General features: G+C 49.1%; 7 protein-coding genes across 11 annotated transcripts; 3 read left to right on the top strand and 4 right to left on the bottom strand.

Moving 5' to 3' along the window:
* Positions 1 to 104: 104 nt before the first annotated feature.
* Positions 105 to 5,453, top strand: Nagk (N-acetylglucosamine kinase). Of its 2 annotated transcripts, none has more exons than NM_142191.1 (5): positions 105 to 393; positions 968 to 1,072; positions 3,472 to 3,682; positions 3,776 to 4,001; positions 4,194 to 5,453. In NM_142191.1, the coding sequence occupies exons 2-5, from the start codon at positions 1,047 to 1,049 to the stop codon at positions 4,775 to 4,777; spliced, it is 1,047 nt and encodes a 348-aa protein (NP_650448.1). In that variant the 5' UTR covers positions 105 to 393; positions 968 to 1,046; the 3' UTR covers positions 4,778 to 5,453. The 2 variants fall into 2 exon arrangements, with proteins under 2 accessions (NP_650448.1, NP_001262598.1); NM_001275669.1 differs by having other exon boundaries at positions 251 to 393; positions 4,194 to 4,908.
* On the bottom strand, positions 143 to 2,694 carry SerRS-m (Seryl-tRNA synthetase, mitochondrial). 2 transcript variants are annotated; one of them, NM_001275670.1, is made up of 1 exon: positions 143 to 2,694. In NM_001275670.1, exon 1 carries the CDS (start codon positions 2,523 to 2,525, stop codon positions 1,272 to 1,274), a length of 1,254 nt encoding a protein of 417 aa, NP_001262599.1. In that variant the 5' UTR covers positions 2,526 to 2,694; the 3' UTR covers positions 143 to 1,271. The 2 variants fall into 2 exon arrangements, with proteins under 2 accessions (NP_001262599.1, NP_524365.1); NM_079641.3 differs by having other exon boundaries at positions 1,216 to 2,694.
* Cyfip (Cytoplasmic FMR1 interacting protein) lies at positions 4,996 to 10,095 on the bottom strand. Its single transcript, NM_142190.3, has 9 exons — positions 9,766 to 10,095; positions 7,864 to 9,695; positions 7,516 to 7,808; positions 7,343 to 7,455; positions 7,089 to 7,288; positions 6,492 to 7,027; positions 6,336 to 6,430; positions 5,896 to 6,282; positions 4,996 to 5,837 (listed from the first exon to the last, which is right to left on the bottom strand). Exons 1-9 carry the CDS (start codon positions 9,970 to 9,972, stop codon positions 5,625 to 5,627), a joined length of 3,876 nt encoding a protein of 1,291 aa, NP_650447.1. The 5' UTR covers positions 9,973 to 10,095; the 3' UTR covers positions 4,996 to 5,624.
* A 132-nt stretch (positions 10,096 to 10,227) lies between these two features.
* Fkbp39 (FK506-binding protein 39kD) lies at positions 10,228 to 11,777 on the top strand. Its single transcript, NM_079640.3, has 3 exons — positions 10,228 to 10,348; positions 10,533 to 10,745; positions 10,813 to 11,777. Exons 1-3 carry the CDS (start codon positions 10,333 to 10,335, stop codon positions 11,655 to 11,657), a joined length of 1,074 nt encoding a protein of 357 aa, NP_524364.2. The 5' UTR covers positions 10,228 to 10,332; the 3' UTR covers positions 11,658 to 11,777.
* mRpL9 (mitochondrial ribosomal protein L9) lies at positions 11,773 to 12,623 on the bottom strand. Its single transcript, NM_079639.5, has 2 exons — positions 12,536 to 12,623; positions 11,773 to 12,478 (listed from the first exon to the last, which is right to left on the bottom strand). Exons 1-2 carry the CDS (start codon positions 12,605 to 12,607, stop codon positions 11,804 to 11,806), a joined length of 747 nt encoding a protein of 248 aa, NP_524363.3. The 5' UTR covers positions 12,608 to 12,623; the 3' UTR covers positions 11,773 to 11,803.
* Positions 12,624 to 12,952: 329 nt separating this feature from the next.
* Positions 12,953 to 14,632, bottom strand: ea (easter). 2 transcript variants are annotated; one of them, NM_001275668.1, is made up of 3 exons: positions 14,368 to 14,632; positions 13,795 to 14,278; positions 12,953 to 13,730 (listed from the first exon to the last, which is right to left on the bottom strand). In NM_001275668.1, the coding sequence occupies exons 2-3, from the start codon at positions 13,847 to 13,849 to the stop codon at positions 13,000 to 13,002; spliced, it is 786 nt and encodes a 261-aa protein (NP_001262597.1). In that variant the 5' UTR covers positions 13,850 to 14,278; positions 14,368 to 14,632; the 3' UTR covers positions 12,953 to 12,999. The 2 variants fall into 2 exon arrangements, with proteins under 2 accessions (NP_001262597.1, NP_524362.2); NM_079638.3 differs by having other exon boundaries at positions 13,795 to 14,181.
* Positions 14,633 to 15,091: 459 nt separating this feature from the next.
* On the top strand, positions 15,092 to 18,036 carry CG6236 (uncharacterized protein). Of its 2 annotated transcripts, none has more exons than NM_169646.3 (8): positions 15,092 to 15,206; positions 15,299 to 15,434; positions 15,581 to 15,731; positions 15,798 to 15,985; positions 16,048 to 16,651; positions 16,709 to 17,069; positions 17,126 to 17,430; positions 17,508 to 18,036. In NM_169646.3, exons 2-8 carry the CDS (start codon positions 15,316 to 15,318, stop codon positions 17,820 to 17,822), a joined length of 2,043 nt encoding a protein of 680 aa, NP_732014.2. In that variant the 5' UTR covers positions 15,092 to 15,206; positions 15,299 to 15,315; the 3' UTR covers positions 17,823 to 18,036. The 2 variants fall into 2 exon arrangements, with proteins under 2 accessions (NP_732014.2, NP_650446.2); NM_142189.4 differs by having other exon boundaries at positions 15,092 to 15,233.
* Positions 18,037 to 18,058: the final 22 nt, after the last annotated feature.

Genomic DNA, 18,058 nt, shown 5'->3' with positions numbered 1-18,058 from the left:
GTAATGTTAGTGAATTAACTAAATATAAAACAATATATTGAAAAGCCCTGACCTCTCCAACAAGGCAGTGAAATGTCAACGGCCTCACTTTTTTTTAAAAACTTGAAATCAAATCTGAAAATAGGGATGAGTACATTTGATTAATTTCCAAAAATTGTTGCAATCAGTTCAAATCAATTGCAATACACAATGCACACAAGTAACTTATAGGGGCGGAAGTGTTTTCTGCAGCTGGCGACAAACACAGTTGCGTGTACAATATACCCGTGTATTGGGCAATTACCGGGTATAAAAATATCAAAGAGTCGCTGAGCCCCGAAGTGAGTATATGGCCAAACACAACGCATTTGTTGTTCAAAGCGTTCGGAACGTGGACGGATTGAGCTCCGCCGGGTAAGAGTTGGTCGTCGTAAATGTTATAGCTATGTGCCGCCGCTTCTAATCAAAATCTAATGAGTGTTTCGATGTGTGGGCGTGGTATAGTAAATCAAATCTGCAACATCTGATCCAATAATATTATGGGTGAATTGCCCGATATGTGTTAACGTAAGCAAAAGTGAGCGGGATGCATTATAAACTAGTTTGGAACACGCACGCTTGGCGCTCTCACTTTTGCTACCACGAGCGGCGGTACAGGCAAGCCTCCTGAGAACGGAAGCGCTACGAAGAAATTCCTACATCCTTATTAAATATGCGCCACTATAAATGAACCCTGGCTGCACCAAAATTGCATTCTTTGAACGCATGCACCTCTTGCTGTGTTGTCTGTTTTGGTTCTAGGTGTAGATTCTTTACTGGTGTGCTGATTTCACCTGTGTCAGCGGTATTTTCTTACCTGGCTGGTTGACAAATGTTTTGGGGCTAATGAAACGCGATAAGGTTGATCCGAGTGCTAACAACCCGCTGCAGTGTTAAAATTAATCGTGCAATTGTTTATAGCTAAATGGCACCCGTTTTTTTCTTGCAGGAACCGCCTTCTCCACATCAACAGCCTTTTGAACCACATTCCTGTTGGGATTCGCTTTGGCCCAGCTTGCTAACTCACAATGAAATATTTTGGCGGAGTCGAAGGGTATGTACATAGAAAGGTCACCAATCGATTTGTAATTCAATAGCCAAACGCGATGATTAATGGACGTGATTAAGCGCAGGGTGTTATACCCTGATCTGGCAGATATCAGCTGCGGGAAGTGCTTCAAAATATTCCCCAGCTTTCGTTGATAAGCCCAACGATTTAATGATAACAGTCAAAGGTACAGAATGTGTTAAGCCTAGGCCTTGATGAATTTGACCAGCTTCGTCTCCGGTATCCGTTTGTTTCGCGTGATCAGCTCCTGGTTGTCCATGAATGGTCGCAGAACGGCAGGTATCTCGATGCCATCTTCCTTCTGATAAGATTCCAGCAAGGCAATCAGCAGACGCGGAATAGCCGTCGCAGTTCCGTTGATGGTGTGGGCATGGAGGATCTGTCCGTCAGCGGAGCGCCGGTATCTGATGCCCAGCCGCCTTGCCTGATAATCCGTGCAATTGCTGCAACTTGAGATCTCGCCCCACATCTGACGGCCTGGCATCCAGGCTTCTATGTCGTACTTCTGGTACGCCGGAGCGCCCAGCTCGCAAGGTGGCATGTCCAGCAGCCGAAAGTTGAGGCCCAGTCGACGGAAAAGATCTACCTCAATGTTCTTAAACTCCTCCAGCTCGGCCTCCGACTGCTCCTCGGTGCAGATGGCAAACATTTCCACCTTGTTGAACTGGTGTACACGATAAATGCCTTTCTCCTCCTGCAGTCCCGATGTTTCAGCCCTATAGCATCGACTCACGGCGGTCACTTTCAGTGGCAGTTGGTCCTCCGACAGTAGTTTATTCGCAAAGAATCCAGCCAGGGCCATTTCCGAAGTGCCCGATAGGCACTCGCCGGTGTCCAGTTTGTAGACCTGTGTGCGTTCACCCTCGGTGCGCATGCCACAAGATTCGATCACCTCCTTAGGCAGTATGTCCGGCACGGAGATCAGCTTAAAACCGTGTTCGGTGACTGCCTGAAGTGCATATTGTATGATGGCCTGCTCCAAAGTTGCCAGCTGGCCAGTAAGGTAGTAGCTTTTGTGGCCAGTGTAGTTACCCAAGTGATCCATGCGGTAGAGGTTAAGAGCACGGGCTAATTCAGAGAACTCCTTGAGCCTGGACTGTGGCGTCAACTGCCGGTGGACATACTGCGCCAGTTCCCGCGGCTCCTCTCCGTAGTCTCGCAGGCGCGGATGCGTGGCATTGGGCAGCTGTTCCAGTTCCGCCTGCAGCTGCCTCAACTTGTGCTGGTCTCCCGCATCCAACTCCTGGATGAGAGAGCGTATCAGTGGCACGTTGTTCTTGTGGTGGCGCACAACCACGTTCCGCTCCAGTTCGTCCAGCTGGGCACTGGTTGGAACCGGTCTGTGTATTGGGGCCTCCACCGCCTTTGCGTCATGCGACCTTTGGCGGCGCAGCAGCAGCAGAGGCCGCCAAAGTTGAGAATTCGTCGGCAATTTCATTTTAATTAACAAACTTCTTTGTTGCACGCCAGCGGTCGCGGGTTGGGGAGCAATTTCATTCACTTTTAAGCGAAAACATTAAATGTTTTTGAGCACAATTTGATAATTATATTCAGCAAAAACGCACATAACAAATTGTAAAAGCCGCTAACATTCTGTTAACTTTCGATTATTTATCGAACTTTTTCATTATTTGGGCTGATAACGTAACGCTCGCTATTAAGTACGTAACAAAACTTGAGCCCTATTTTGAATTGTCCCCACCGAGGTATTTTTATGACCAAAGTAAATTGAAAGAAAATTAAAAATAGTTAAGCGGCGATAACAAACGTCTTTTGTTGTGCCCATTTTGCATGGACTATCAAATAATTGCCTCAATTGAGCGTATTAAGCAATGCACTTTCGTCACGTCACGTCTTTTCAGTCGGTGGTTGTCTCTGTGCATTATAACGGTAATTTCAAGCTTCTTTTATGGGAACGTAACTGTCTTCATGCTTCTCCAAATTCATTTCTTTGCATTGTTGAATGCAGAGAAACAATTTTAAACATTATATCACGTTATGTTGTTCAATTTCTGATATGAATGTGTATAGGTTTTAATCTTGAGTTCTGCGTAAGATAAGGTAACAATCTTCGCCAACAAAAATGTTGATCTATATTTCTATTAGTTCCAAGCCGATCCAGTTTTTTTCGGTGTACTTATGGACTCGGTTTTATTGGGATCTATGGGTTGTCGAATAGAATTTGTGCGTGTGACACGTTTTCCCTAAATGAATGTGTCAATTGCGTGTTTCTTTAACTTCAATTAGCCGCCACCAGATCGGTTAATTTAATTTGATTCAATAGCGGTATTGTTCGCGGTCACGGCCCCTACGACCATACAACACCTATTGTATAACCATGAACAGAGTCCGGAAATTGAAAGCATCTTCTTTGTCTCCTGCAGCGGAGCCACCCACTCCAGACTGGTCATCTGCGATGAGAGCGGCCAATCTGTGGGCGCCACCAGCGGCCTGGGCACCAATCACTGGGGCATTGGCATTCCGGAGTGCGCCCGCCGGATCGCTGACATGGTGGAGCGGGCGAAGGAGGAGGCGGGCATTCCCAAGGAGACGCCCCTCACAAGTCTGGGATTGAGCCTTAGCGGCTGCGAGCAGGTCAGTGTCAGTGGTTACAACGCAATAACTACTTTCAAGAATCAAATATTTTAAATAAGTTTTAAGCACATATAAACATATCTATCCTTACAGGAGGCCACCAATCGCGAGCTGGAGCAGGAGCTGCGCACCACGTTTCCGGGCCTGGCCCAGAACTATGCCGTGTCCAGCGACACCATGGGCAGCATGTACACCGCCTCGTCCATCGGAGGAATGGTCCTTATTTCAGGAACCGGATCCAATTGCCTGCTGCGTAACCCTGACGGCTCCACGTCCAATTGTGGCGGCTGGGGCAACTTCCTCGGGGACGAGGGAAGCGGTAAGTGGGGAATGCCCCCATCGGGTGGTCTTATCACTAATGGTCTACTAATGCCTGGCCCAATGTCGAGATTAACGGCTGCATCTCCGATTAAGATTGCCTGATAGCGTTGATTGCCATTGACTCATTGCCGCTTTTGTTGTGGTTTATTTCGCAATCATCATTCTGACCCCCAACTCTTCTATTCCACAGCCTGGTACATCTCGTATCGCGCAGTCAAGGTGGTGTTCGACCATATGGACAACTTTGAGCAGTCAGCGGCTCCCGTGGAGAAAACTTGGAGTCTGATCAAGGAGCACTTTAGTTTGGAGACGCGCCTGGATATGCTGCCGCACTGTTACGCCAAGTTCGACAAGCCCTTCTTCGCCAATCTGTGCAAAAAGCTGTCGCAGAACGCCGAAAATGGAGACGAACTGGCGCGCAGCTTGTTTCGCGAAGCTGGCGTTCATCTGGCCAGAATGATCCTTGCCCTGCTGCCCAATGTGCACCAGGATCTGGTCAAGTCCGGGGACCTAAGCGTAGTGTGCGTAGGATCCGTGTGGTCCAGCTGGGATCTGCTGCAGGAGGCCTTCATCAGTGAACTCGCTAAGACAACCATCGACTTCGACCTCAAGCTGGTGCGCATCACCAAGAGCAGTGCCTACGGAGCCTGCTACCTGGGTGCGGATAGTGCGGACTTCGATCTTCCGAGAAACTATGCCGACAACGTCACAGTACTGTACACGTACACCGATCCTCGAAAGAAAGCCAAAGCCACCAACGGCTGTAACTGTTAGATAAATTGTGTTTGACAACCCATTCCGCAATACACTTCCCAATTGCCAAATTCGCAATCAATATTCCAGTTAGTGGTACGGATAGGTAGTATTATAGCTTATCAAAAAATAAATAATTTTATCCTTTGACGAAATCCGCTGGAAAGTAAAGAAGTTTCCCTTTCAATCTTGCATCAAACTCACCTACATATACTTTCTAAACTTTTTTTGTTGGGTTTGTTAGAAATACGTATGAAAATTTTATTCGATAATGTTCATTGTATTAATTGTATGTGTCTCAATTGTTGGCTGTCGTGGCTTCTTTTCATGTATGTGGGCATACATGTGCGGCATCTTCTTTGTAATACTTTGATTGTGTTTAAAGCCAATTTGTTTTTATTTTCGCAGTGCTGTCAATTCAATTCTTTGGCTAATTTGATTCTCGAATCGGGAAGCAGAACATAAATGTATCTGTTTGTAGCGAAGGAATACATAGGCCAAAAACATAATATCTTAGGGAGCTTAGAATAGAGTATTTGGGATAATGTACGAGTAGCTGAATCGAATGCCGTAGCAAGTGAATCAAAATTACATCTACATGTATATATATATAATTGCTTGGATAAAACATTTAACGTACTGTAAGATTGAATGCGACATACCAAAAGAGATTTTCAATAAAATCGAATTCAAATAGAACCAAGACCGCCACTTTGACTAAAAAAACTGTCAAAGTTTCGGCAGCATAGCCAAGAAAACTTGGCTTTTCGGCTTCTACGTCGCTGTTTTCCTGGGGACTAATTCATCTGCGATTAAGTGTAACCTATTTGTATGCGATTAGCTTAAATGCATCCCTTTCCGGGCGACTTCAATTGTTTATGCTCTGCCGCAGCTTCTGGGGATCCTGGTAGTGCGACGAGGACGATATGACCGAGGGATGCTGAGGCGGTGGAAAACACCGCACGTGCTCCACATTTGAGCCCTCGCCATCGCCGCCCTTTAGATACTTGTTGAGAATGGAGAAGATTTGTGAGTTTAATACTTGGAACCGACGAATCCGATCCACCATTCGCTTCAATTGCTGTTAAGGAATATTCAAATTGTACTTTGGGCACTTTGGTAGTTATGTTAGAACTTACAATGCCCTTTACGTCCTCATCCTTGCCATCGACGCGCTGTACCCGCAGAATGTGGTAGCAAAAGTCCAGAGCCTCGAAGCGACGCTGCTGTCCCAGCAGTACGATCATGACGCAGCCAGCCCAGTTCAGACCTTCGCCGAAGAGCTCCTCGATGGTGTACTCCGTTCCCCTGACTGGAATGCAATAAACGAACTGCAGAGCCGACCAAAGGCGATGGAACTCCGAGCACTCATCCACGTGGATAATCCCGTTGGCCGGTGGAGGACCACACCACACAGGGTCGTCCAAATAGCTCTTCACGCGGTTGAGAATAACTTCAAAAATGCTGAGGCCACAGCAAAGACGCTCACGAGTCAGCAAATCTCCCTCTCGTGCTATCATTGCTTGCTGTTGGTAAAGATTATTATTATAAAGTTAATCAATTAAGTTTGGGGGCTCACCTTTGCAGTGCCAATCTTTTCCACGTTTGAAACTATCTGCAGATTGGCAAACTGTGCTTCAAGACGCTTTTGCTTAGCCTCCGGTTTTTCATTCTCTGAAATGGGTAGAGATGTAAGTAAGAAAAACTACCCATGAAAGCATCCACTTGTACATACCTTTGCAAAAAGGTCTGGGAAAGATGTTCTGGAAGAGGGCGGCGTGCAGTAGATCGCACACCTCCTCCTGCGAGAGCGCCTGTTCGATCAGCAGGCAAAAGATAATGCTGTTGCCAAACTCCCGGAAAGACTGAAATAGCTCTGTCTTCGCGTCCGGATATTGCACGATGTCTGTAAGATGAGCCTGATAGTAGCTGAGCACTCCAGGCGAACCATATTCGCAACGGGGTAGTTTGCATGACTTGGGCATGGCAATCATCAGCGTCTTGGTGAACTGCAGCAGCGAGCCCTGGATCAGTGGCTTAACAATGTCCTTCAGTATAATGTCCATGACGACTGCTATGCCCTGATAGCCCAGCAGGCGGCACATGGCATGGAAATGCGGTGAACCTACAAAGCCAGTGTACTGGCCATACTGTGTGGAATAGGCAGCATTCAGCTGCTTGGAACCCCACAGATAGTAATGGGACATTTGTGGCGGCTTCTCACGCTGAATAGCCTGTGACGACGAAAGATTCACTTTGGTTCGAATGAAACTGCAAGAGATAATAGTAATAATAAGTATTTTAAACAATAGAAAATTGGCGGCACACCCACCGATTCGTGGCTGCATTATAGCAGTAATTGACCAGAAAGTCGTAGTTCAATTCCACAAAGACGTGCAGTGTTATTCTGCCGTAAGGCGCCAGTACATTGTGGTTAGCCTCCTTTACCATGCCGTCAAAGTTATCCAGGGCCAAGTACTTGCTTAGCAACTTGTGGCAAATTCGATTCGCCTCTAGCAGGCCTTCGAGTTCCTGAAATTAAGCGAATTAGAGACCGATTCTAGACATCTGTAGGATTCCACTTACCACAATGCCGGTTATATCGTTGCCCTCGAAACGACTGATGGCCAACTCAATGCTCTTGTGCATGTTGGCGTTTATGCGTTGTGTGATCAGTTTGTTCAAGTCAATAGAACGGCCTTAAACGAATGGAGAAACCATTAACCAAAAGATCATGATGCAATGGGTGTTTTGCTTACCCAAAAGTTGGACATGTCGTTGTTTTAACAAGGTCTCATAACGATTATTGCGGGGATACGACTGGAAGTTGAAACCGAGTACCTCGCACTCCAAACGGAATCGCTTGTCCAAGAAGATGCTGCCCGCCAATTGCTTGTAATGGGCAAAGATCTGCTCGCTCAGCTTGTAGACAAACTGATCGAAGCACAGATTGACTTCGGCCTCCACTTCGTCGTACAGGAACTGCTTTCGGAAGACAGTGAGTGCGTAGTACGCCGAGTCGTTGTACAAGTCCAGGGGATACAAGACAAATCTGTGTGAGGCACTTAGTTAGTTCAGATCATTTCACCTATTCGCCATTTACTTACTCCATCATTGAGGGCTCCTTCGTTTGCAGAATGTGATCGGTTAGGATCCAGGGCATGGACATTTCAATCGGAAACTGAATGCGCTTCTCCATGGTGATCAGATCCTTGCACTCCTCGTTGTGCTGATGCCGCACCAAGCACTTGTTAACCTTACGACCCATGGTCATCTCCAAGTAGAACTCGCGATACCACAGCTGCGAGAGATCGCAGCACTTCTGAAGCGTGTCGCTGAAGTTGAGCAAGTAGCTCCAGTAGAACGATGTCTTGTGGAACGTGTCGATCTGCAGCAAACAGTTTCCGTCGATGTCCTTGCGCAAAGTGCGCTTGCCGCCGCTTTTGTCGGCAATCAGAGACTCCAGCATGGTGCGCACCATGTATAGCTGAGTGGAGGAAGGTCCCACATTGAGGCGAGGCACCTGGATGCGGAAGCCGCCGTCGGGATCCTTCTTGCCCTTGGCCACTGGATCGTCGGTGGGCTCATAGCCCTTTTGCCAGTCCGCCGATGTCTCTCGCACCGACATGATGATGCTCCGGATAAGATCCTTCTTATTTTTTACGGCCTTTCGCAGCGGTTCACGAAGCGAAAGCTGCACGAAGTCCTGCAGCTCGGAATAGATGTTACGCCGGATAGCCTCGCACAATACGGTTTCAATGCGCGCCATTAGCACCTGCAGTCCCTTTATCATGGCGATGACCTCGATCAGCGCGAACTTCTCTTCCGAGGTGTAATTGTAGCGGGTGGCCCGCTCGTACTCCTCAGCCTCCACGGGGCACTCCTTGTTCTGGTGATGATCAGTCGGATGCAGGAGCTTCCAGGAGTACAACTCGGTGACCACACTGGTCCACTCGGACAGCAATTGAAGGCCGCGCAGAGCCAGGTCGGCCGTAATCCGGTTCTCGGCATCAGAGGGATTCTCCTTGACGGTGGTGGTCACCTCGTTTGTGTATCGCGCCAGCTCCGAAATGTACTTGACGTGATCCTCGCGTATCTGCGGCAAATGCACCATTAGATCCGCCTGTGGGCTGATGGCGTTTGAGCTGGACAGCGGCCACTTGCTGGAATCGAAGTGCTTGCTGCGCTTTATGTAGTTGAAGGGAGCAATCTGCATGTCGCCGAAGAGGGGCACCACTTCCAGGTTCTTAAAGATGCGATCGATGCGATCCAGCCGTATCTTCTTCTTTTGATCAAGTTTGTTGATATTGCACGCATCGCTGTCCATAAGGAACAGGCCAAAGCCCATAACTTTTACCAGCATGTGCTTCTCCTCAGGGGTCAAGTACATCTTTGTCTCGAACATATGCACGCAAATGTTGACCACATCTGAGAGCAGATCCTCGTAGCCCACGATCTTCTCCAGCGTGTCCTTGACCGTGTCGCGAATCTTGTTCTGCGTGGCCAGGAACATGGACAGATTCTGCGACTCCTGCAAGGTGTGCGAGTCCGACATCACTTTGAGGAACTGCGCAGCTCGCCTGTAGGTGGAGTAATCGTTCTTCACGCTGGACTTCATGTTCTTCAGCTCGTCCAGCACGGCAAACATGTTGATAAACTTGCCTAGCGTCAATAGGTACGCCTCGGACACGAAGTCCTTGCGCTTCTCGGCGTGGCACAAGCGCTTCACCTCGCCGGAGAAGGCCTCGATGGCCTTGCGTTGGAAGTACATGAAGTTGAGCAGCTTGTTCACCTCCGGGGCTAGCACCTCGACCGTCTTCTCGTAGATCTCCACGCGATTCGGCTGCTCATTGGACTTGGGCTGCGGAATGGCGCGCGAGCAGCAGCGCCAGGTGTAGAGCATTACTGCGTGTTTCTGCCCCTCGTCCAGGAGCACATTCTGCGGGCGGAGAGAAGGGGTTCAGAGCTGTGAGTAATGCTAATGCGATAAGCCGGATACGCTAACTCACCAAGTTGGCATGGGTGGTGGCCTCCTCGATGTACTTGGCGATACCCGTGACAAATCCATTGCGATCCTCGAAATTCGTATCGAAGTTTGCCTTGTAGATAATCGAGCAGGGCTGCGCCTCGATGCAGGGCTGCTCGTCCGGCAGGGATAGCTCGTCCAACACCTCCACGTTGGACAGCGCGTCGGCTAGCGTAATCTTCTCCGTCATGCTGGGCTGCTTATCATGCTCCAGCAGCGCGAAATGGTTAAATTCTAACAAGGCGGGGCCCCAATCCAATCGACACAAATTTTTTTCGCCACAAATACAACACGACTTTTACCATTCGCCTGGGTGCGTGGACACGTGGCCATAATTAGCACATTTTTGCTGGCGGTTGGCGTCTACGATGTGCTTATGCTTATATGGCTGCGCACCGCTAATTTCGATAAGAGAAAGATAATCGATAAATACGGCGCATTGGCGGCACATCACATCACTAGCGTCTGTGGTTCCGTTTCGTTTTAGCGAACTCAATTTCTCCTATTTTATATTGCATTTTCCGTTAAGAGTAGCCTACAATTCTGCAAGATGTCGATGTTTTGGGGTAAGTCGAACTGATCTCACTTGCCCCCTCCGGGCTGGTTGTGCCAACGAGCTCTTGGGTGCTCCGACCGCGCTTTTATTGCCACCACGTGCTTGCCGCTCGATTTACCGGCAGCGTGGAGCGGCGCCATTTGCACGCCGATGTAAAGTAAACCATGTTTTTGACCAACTGTGTCCTCTTCCAGGTTTGAACATGAAGCCTGAGCGCAAGTACTCGCAGACGATCATCAAGTCGTTCCACATCTCGGGCGTGGCACTCGACAAGGGCCAGGAGGCCAAGTTGTACCTCGCTGCCGAGAAGCAGGAGTACATCGTGGCCACCGTGACCAAGGCCATTCCACAGGTTGCGCTCGACCTGAACTTCAGCAAGGGCGATCGCATCATGTTCTACACCGCCGGTAAGACCTTTTATGTCCACTATGTTCGCATGTTTATCCGTTTCTGACGCTTTCGTTCGTTTCACAGGCGACGCCAGCGTTTCTCTGTTGGGCTACTTGCACGACATTGATTCCGAAGATGATGAGGATGACGATCAAATGACGATCGAGAATTTGCTGAACTCCAAGGCGATCAAGAATAGCAAAAAGTCTGAAGATGATGAGGATGAGAATGAGAGCGGCGAGGAGGACGAGGAGGATACTGATGACGATAGCCAGATAATCGAGGAATACGAGTCCTTCCTCGAAAATGGTGAGGAGGAAGATGACGACGATGTTGATGAGGATAACGAGGAGAGTGGCGAGGAGGATGAACAGGACAGCGACGACTCCGAAGCTGAAGAGGAACAGCCAAAGGCCAAGGTTGCCAAGCTCTCTCCTGGCGCTAGCGCCAAGAAATCTGGCAAGGAGCAGAACGGTGTGGCCAAGAAGGAGGAGGCCAAGCAGCAGCAAAAGAAGAAGGAGAAGCCAGAGGCCAAGAAGGAACAACCCAAGGCCAAGGAGCCAGCCAAGCAGCAACCAGCTTCTAAGGATCCACGTACTATCACCGGAGGCGTGAAGATTGTGGATCAGGTCGTCGGCAAAGGCGAAGAAGCCAAGCAGGGCAAACGCGTATCTGTTTACTACATCGGCCGCCTGCAGTCGAACAACAAGACCTTCGACAGCCTCCTGAAGGGAAAACCATTTAAGTTCGCCCTGGGCGGCGGAGAGGTCATCAAGGGCTGGGACGTGGGAGTCGCCGGCATGAAGGTGGGCGGCAAGCGAGTCATTACCTGCCCCCCGCACATGGCGTACGGCGCACGGGGAGCTCCACCGAAGATCGGACCGAACTCCACTCTCGTCTTCGAAGTGGAACTGAAAGCTGTGCATTAGTGCACTATATTAACATCATATAGACTTGTAATCCTAAGTAAGTATCCACGTCGTACAACTTGATAAAAATGTTAAATAAACTCTGTTTTCCGGCTGTTCATAAATCAACAGTTTTGTAACAATCGCATGTATTTGGTATGGGGTCTCTAAGGGGTTTTTTCGGGTGAACATACATCCAGCAGGGGCTCAGACTGGAGTTTCCAGTGCTCGAGTACGTAAGGCAGCCGTTCGCTGGGATCTGTGCTCCAGTGGTGCAGACGACACTTGAGTCGCGCCTGTTCCAGCTTGTTTATGGTCACAGTGCAGTAGAAGTCCTTGTTCTCCTTCTTCAGGTCGGGTCCCTCGATGCGCTCCTTGGGCAGGGTAATGCACTCCTCGCGACAATAGAACCCAGTCTTGCGCAGCGAGGCCTTGATGTGCCAGGGCTCGAGCACCCATGGCTCATCCTTGTTCATGACCACCGCCAGCACAATGGTCTCCAGCATGTTGACCGTGCGCTGGGCGTAGGGGGAGCTGTGTTTAACAGTCGATTTTTCAGCCTCTGTCTTGGCGTACTTGGCCACATTCTCCGGCGTATTGTACGCGGCCAAACCCGGCAGCAGGAGCTTATTGTAGACAAAGTGCGGCTTCATTGACACCACGTCGCCCTTGTCGCCAACGCCCTCGACGAAGGTCTTTAGCACCACCTCGATGTTGGGCCGCTTTTTGACCAGCGTGTCGTCCACGAGCTCGTAGATGAAGTTCTTGGCCCTCATCCGGCGGGGTTTCTCGTTGGTTTTGTGCAGCGGCGGGTCATATTTGCGCTTCAGGACGAACGTGGTCTGGAAGCAAATTGGTGGTGAATGGGGATCGCTTCCCTAATCCAGGAGAGCACTTACCCGCACTTGCTGCTGCAGGCTGGTGGCCGATTTAAGCAAATTTAACGGCGTTACGTAGATGTTCTTCAACATTTTTACCACCAATATGTCTGCGTTGCCAGACTACTCAGCCAGTTTGCAGTGTTGCCAGATATGATTATTTAATCTGCGTGAGTTCAGCAGTAAAATTTTCAGTGACTTTGAAAACGATTATGAATTTAGTTTTTTTATTGCAACTATTTCTTTACATTTTAATAAAGCAAAATAATTTGCCCAATTTACCTTTTAATTGATTAAAAAAAATGTACCTTTGAAAGTATTATGACTGTCAATTTTAATTTAATAGTTTCATTACAAAATAAAAGATTGACTATGCCAATATTTCGGCGAACGCGCCCATCGACATGCAGTATGCGTACACGCTGTGAAGCAGTTTTTAAACGGAAACCGTTAGTCGAATTTATTTACAATATGACATTTTACAATCAGGACTCAATAGTGTTTTGTATCCAATCAACGTACTTGCCCACCAGCGTGTAAACTCCTGGCCATCCGGCCAGACCGCACGGAGTCGGTCCAAATGACACGACGCCGGCCAGGAAGTAGTAGGTGTTCACCTTGTTGGTGTCCAAGCCGATGAGCGGTCCCCCGGAGTCACCGCGACAGGAGTCGACGCCTTCCTTGCCGCCGGCACACATCTGTGTGTCCTCGAGGAGAATGTCCTGGCTGCTGTAGACGTTCTGGCACTCATCCATCCGGAATCCCTCCACGGCTGCCTTCAGCTTGAGGTTGCTGGCCGACAGCTGCTCCGTTTTGCCCCAGCCGGCCACGTCCATGGTGATGCCGTCGAAGGTGGCCGACCGCAGATTGACGTCCAGAGGCAGGCAAATGGGTCGCACAAAGTCGGTGTACTCCACCTGCTGGGCCAGACGCAGCAGGGCTATGTCGTTGACCTGGTTCTTGGAGGCCGGTATATAGTCGGGATGGGGTATAGTACGCTCCACGGGCACGTCCAGATGCGGTGGCGCGCAGTCCTTCATGCCGCGCACATCTACTTCGCAATCGGGATTAGTGTTGGTGTCCCATTCGCCCAAACGAACACCGGACAACCGCCAGTCGGTGGGCAGTGCCTTTCCGTTGACACAATGCGAGGCTGTGATCACATATCTTGTGCTGATCAAGGATCCGCCGCAATGGTGACCCTTTTTGCCCTGGCCTGCATGTAGGAATTAACCAGTGGATAAGTGCGTTCAGACTTAAGACGATGCCCCTCTACTTACTTTTGGTGTATTCAATTAGAGCCATCCAGGGGAACTCGTCGATCTTGGTCTTCATTCCGCCATAGATGCGATTGGACAGGATGTTGCCGCATTGTCCTGGCAGCGGCAGAAGGCTGTTGCTGGTTACATTGGGCTTGGGCGGTGGCGTCGTCTCCGATGAGCTCTCCCTGTAGCGGTCCGGACAGCAGATGAGCACCTTGCCGTTCGTATAGCCGCACTGGCTGCGACTCAGGTAAAGCCGGTCCGTGTCCCGGAGCGGGGTGGTGGTCAGCAGGCCGTATAGGTACTTGCAGTCCTCCAGATGGATGCACAGCGCACGCTCCCGATTCGGCGTTATGCAGCGCCCATAGTTGGGCACCTGGGCCGCCTCGTTGGGGAAGTAGAACTCTGGAAATCCAGACTTTAGGTTCAGAGAGCTTACCAATATTGTGAATACATAAATTAGGTCATTAGCTATGGAAGTACGGAAACAGGTTTCCAGCGACTTGTGAAGGCCCGCGGCAAAAAAAAACAAATACGTTAAGCTAGTCATGTCCAGCAGATGAGCATCTTGGCAGTCTTCTATTTACTTACGGCCCGCCGATGATTTCGCCAAAATGCCCAAAAAGAGGCAGATAATCGATGGCTTTAGCATTTTCGTTGCGCAATCGGACCTCGTTAGTCCTTTCTCAAGACGTCGTCAGTGGTTTGCGGATAATGTTTTGCCTAAAAACAATATTACAGACCGACCGCAGAAGCAGTTATCAAAATAAACGGCGCGATAATATGGACGATACCAGGTGCCACAGCGGAGCGGAGTGAAACGAAGAGGCCGAAGCTGAGCTTGGCGCACAACTGAATCTTCGGACGGACGCGGTTCTCGGCCTGCGAGCTTTGTCGCAAGCTTTTTGGCGAGTCTCCAAATCAGATATGAAGATAATCGTGGGAGCAGATCTTTATCTCTCTTCCAATTATTATTCTTAGTAATTGTCAGTTGGCTTATTTAACTTTGGTACTAATAGAATTTACTTTGTCACATGCTGAGTGTAAGTAAAGTACTCGGCAAATTTAAGGGAGTATCTACCATTATTTAATCCCCGCCTAAGTTCGATTGTATCACATGGTGTTTTGATAGCAAAAAGCACTATCATTAACGATAAGCTAACGGTATATTTCGTTCTACAGCAAACTGAAAGTTCTACCGACTTTAAATCGGACCTAAAGCAAAGTTTAAAGTCGCAGTTTAAATTGCAGCGGTCGCGTTGCCAAACAACACAGTATGACCGAATTCGCAATGTTGTTTGCCACTGTTTTGGCAACTCGCATATAGCGGTACGTCGCAGCTGGTGATAAGTTAAATGTTTAATTTAAAAAATGAGCGTGGATATTTAGTAAAGGTCGAATAGGCGGCAAGTTTGGAGATCGGCAGTGGTGTAAGTAGTACGTCGCTTGAGTGCCGAGTGAGTGCTGTATGTGCAGCAATAATGCGAATGCAAGTCTCATGTGTCTGGTCCGATATTTGCAGCTCATAATTTATTCAAAATGCGCTTTGTGCGGCGGGGAACTGTCCCCAAGATTGCAGCATGTTGCTGTGTGGTGGTCCTGCTGGTCACCTGGTATGTGTTGAACGTGGAGCGGGATCTGGATAAGAGCCTCAAAATGTAAGTATGTCTAGTTGTGCGTCACAGCGGCTTGGGATATTGATTGTACGATGTTTGTCCATACATATGTATATGTACATATGCGCATATTTGTGATAAAGAGTATTTATCTTTTGCAACTAATTCAATTTTGTATTTAATTAAAGCGAAATCATCGAGCGCTCCATAAGATCGGCTGTGAATCGTGGCGAGTGCCGGCATCCCCATCTGCCGCTGGACAATCCGGACATCATGAAGTTCTACAAGCCGGTTGAGCGAATAAACTGCGGCGAGGGCATGGACTGGGTCATGTGTGAGGTTGGTTGGGACTGGGCCCCTTCTACAAGAGCTGATTGCTTAACTTAAACCTCGTTTCCCCCAAAGAAATCCATTTGCTTTGTGCGACCAGAGATTGCGTCCAGCCACGAGGATGTGATCTGCTCCTACACGGACATTATTCGCAAGTCGGACTACAAGGTTCGCTTTGGGCAGTCACTGCGCATGAAGGAGCCCTATGTGCTGCAGGCCAGCGACTTTGTCAAGGTGGTCTGTCGATCCTCCAGCGGCGAGAGGTGACCATTATCTTATTTTATAGTTATGCCTATACTTTAAAGAATGATCTTCATGTACTTAGTTGGTTTGGCATGGCCCACGGAATACGGGATACGGTGCCCCGTCCACCGGCCTCCAATTTCTCCCCGAACTTGGCCGTCCTACCACCCGAGGCGGTTGCGCAGGCCCAGCAGCAGATGCAGGATGGGGCCACAGCTCCCATCTACAATGTCCTCATGTTTGGCTTCGATTCGCTGAGTCGCAATGCCTTCATTCGCAAGCTGCCCAGGACCTACGAGTATCTCACCCAACAGTTGGGCGCCACCGTTCTCAAAGGCTATAACATTGTGGGCGATGGTACGCCACAGGCGCTGGTGCCCCTACTGACGGGTTTCACGGAACTGGAGCTGCCGGAGACAAGGAAGCGGTTGTCCGGGGCAGGCAGCGTGGATTCGTATCCTATGATTTGGAAGGATTTTGCCCGCCTGGGATATATGACCTCCTTTAATGAGGATTTGCCCAATGTGGGCACTTTCACGTACCGCATGACAGGGTTTGAGGCCCAGCCGGTGGACCACTACCTGCGTACCTACTATGTCCAGGCGGAGCACATGGCCGCCGAGAGCAAGCCCAACTGCATTGGCCACCAGCCTGATCACATCACCATGCTGGAGTACACAAAAAACGTATGTTCTCTTTCGAAATGTGCTTGGAAACTAACTCATTGTATAATTTTCGTACAGTTTATGCTTAAGTATCGCGATGCACCGCGCTTTGCCTTCAGCTTCCATGGCGGCTTGTCCCACGACTCCATCAACTTAGTGGGAGCAGCGGATGATGATGTCCATGACTGGCTGGTGGCGCTCAAGGAACGATCGCTGCTAGACGACACCATTCTCATCATGATGGCCGATCATGGCAATCGATTTGCCGAGGTGCGAGCCACTCTGCAGGGAAAACAGGAAGAGCGTCTGCCGTTCTTCAGTTTCGTATTTCCCGAGTCGTTTAAGAAGCGCTTTCCGCAGGAGTACAAAAACTTTCTGGCCAACGAGCATCACCTGACCACGCCATTCGACATTCATGCCACGCTGAAACACGTAATACGTATGTACGACAGAGCGTTAGACATCTACAAGATAATAATGCTGGATTTTTCACAGAACTGCAAACCGCTGTGGATCAATTTGGAGAAATAAACGATCCGAAAACTGAAACAAGCCCGCCTGGGATTCGCATCTCGGAGTTAGCCCGTGGACGTGCCATGTCGCTGTTGGATCCAATTCCGAGCAATCGATCCTGTGCGGATGCCTACATAGAGCCTCACTGGTGTGCCTGCCTCAATTGGCTGCCATTGCAGCTGAACGACTCCCGGTATACGGGCATCATTCTCAAGGCTGCCCAAAGTATTGTAAATGCCATCAACTTGGCCACAGTCGAGCAACGCCAATACTGTGCACCTCTGGAGGTTCGAATCATCAATTTAATGATTACATTTCCAGATAAGATAAAGATCATACTTCCATTTGTTTCATTGTTCAACAGATTCACCGTGTAAATTGGGCGCTGCGTCTGCAGCCGCACAAGGAGCTGCTGCAATTCAGGACAAACAGCGACCGCGACGGCTTCCTGGCGGACATGACGGGTCAGACGCTGGTCCGCGATGAGATGTACCAGCTCCAGGTGGTAACGATGCCCGGCGAGGGACTGTTTGAGGCGAGCGTGGCCTATAGCCTGCACACGTTCAGTGCCACAACGAAACTCACGGACATCTCGCGCGTCAATAAGTATGGAAATCAGGCCCGGTGCATATACGACCGGGATCCGGAGCTGCGGAAGTACTGCTACTGTCGCGATTGATTTGTGCACAAAATGACAAGTCCAAAACATAGAAACTGCTAAGCAATCAACTGGAATAGATTTCTGCACTGATTGTAGATTTTAGATTACTCCTTCCAAAGAATATTGTCACTGGCTCCTTAAGTTAAAAGATCTGCCTCAGTTTGTAATATACGTTCCTTTAATCAACGATAGTAATGAGTTAATAAAAAAATGACATTTTTGTATGTGTAATAAAAAAAAGTAGTCTTAATTAG

The sequence above is a fragment of the Drosophila melanogaster genome, chromosome 3R, assembly GCF_000001215.4.
Source record: "Drosophila melanogaster chromosome 3R".
Lineage (NCBI taxonomy): Eukaryota > Metazoa > Arthropoda > Insecta > Diptera > Drosophilidae > Drosophila > Drosophila melanogaster.
Note: the sequence above shows the minus strand (reverse complement) of the source record. Positions and strands in the feature narration are given on the sequence as shown.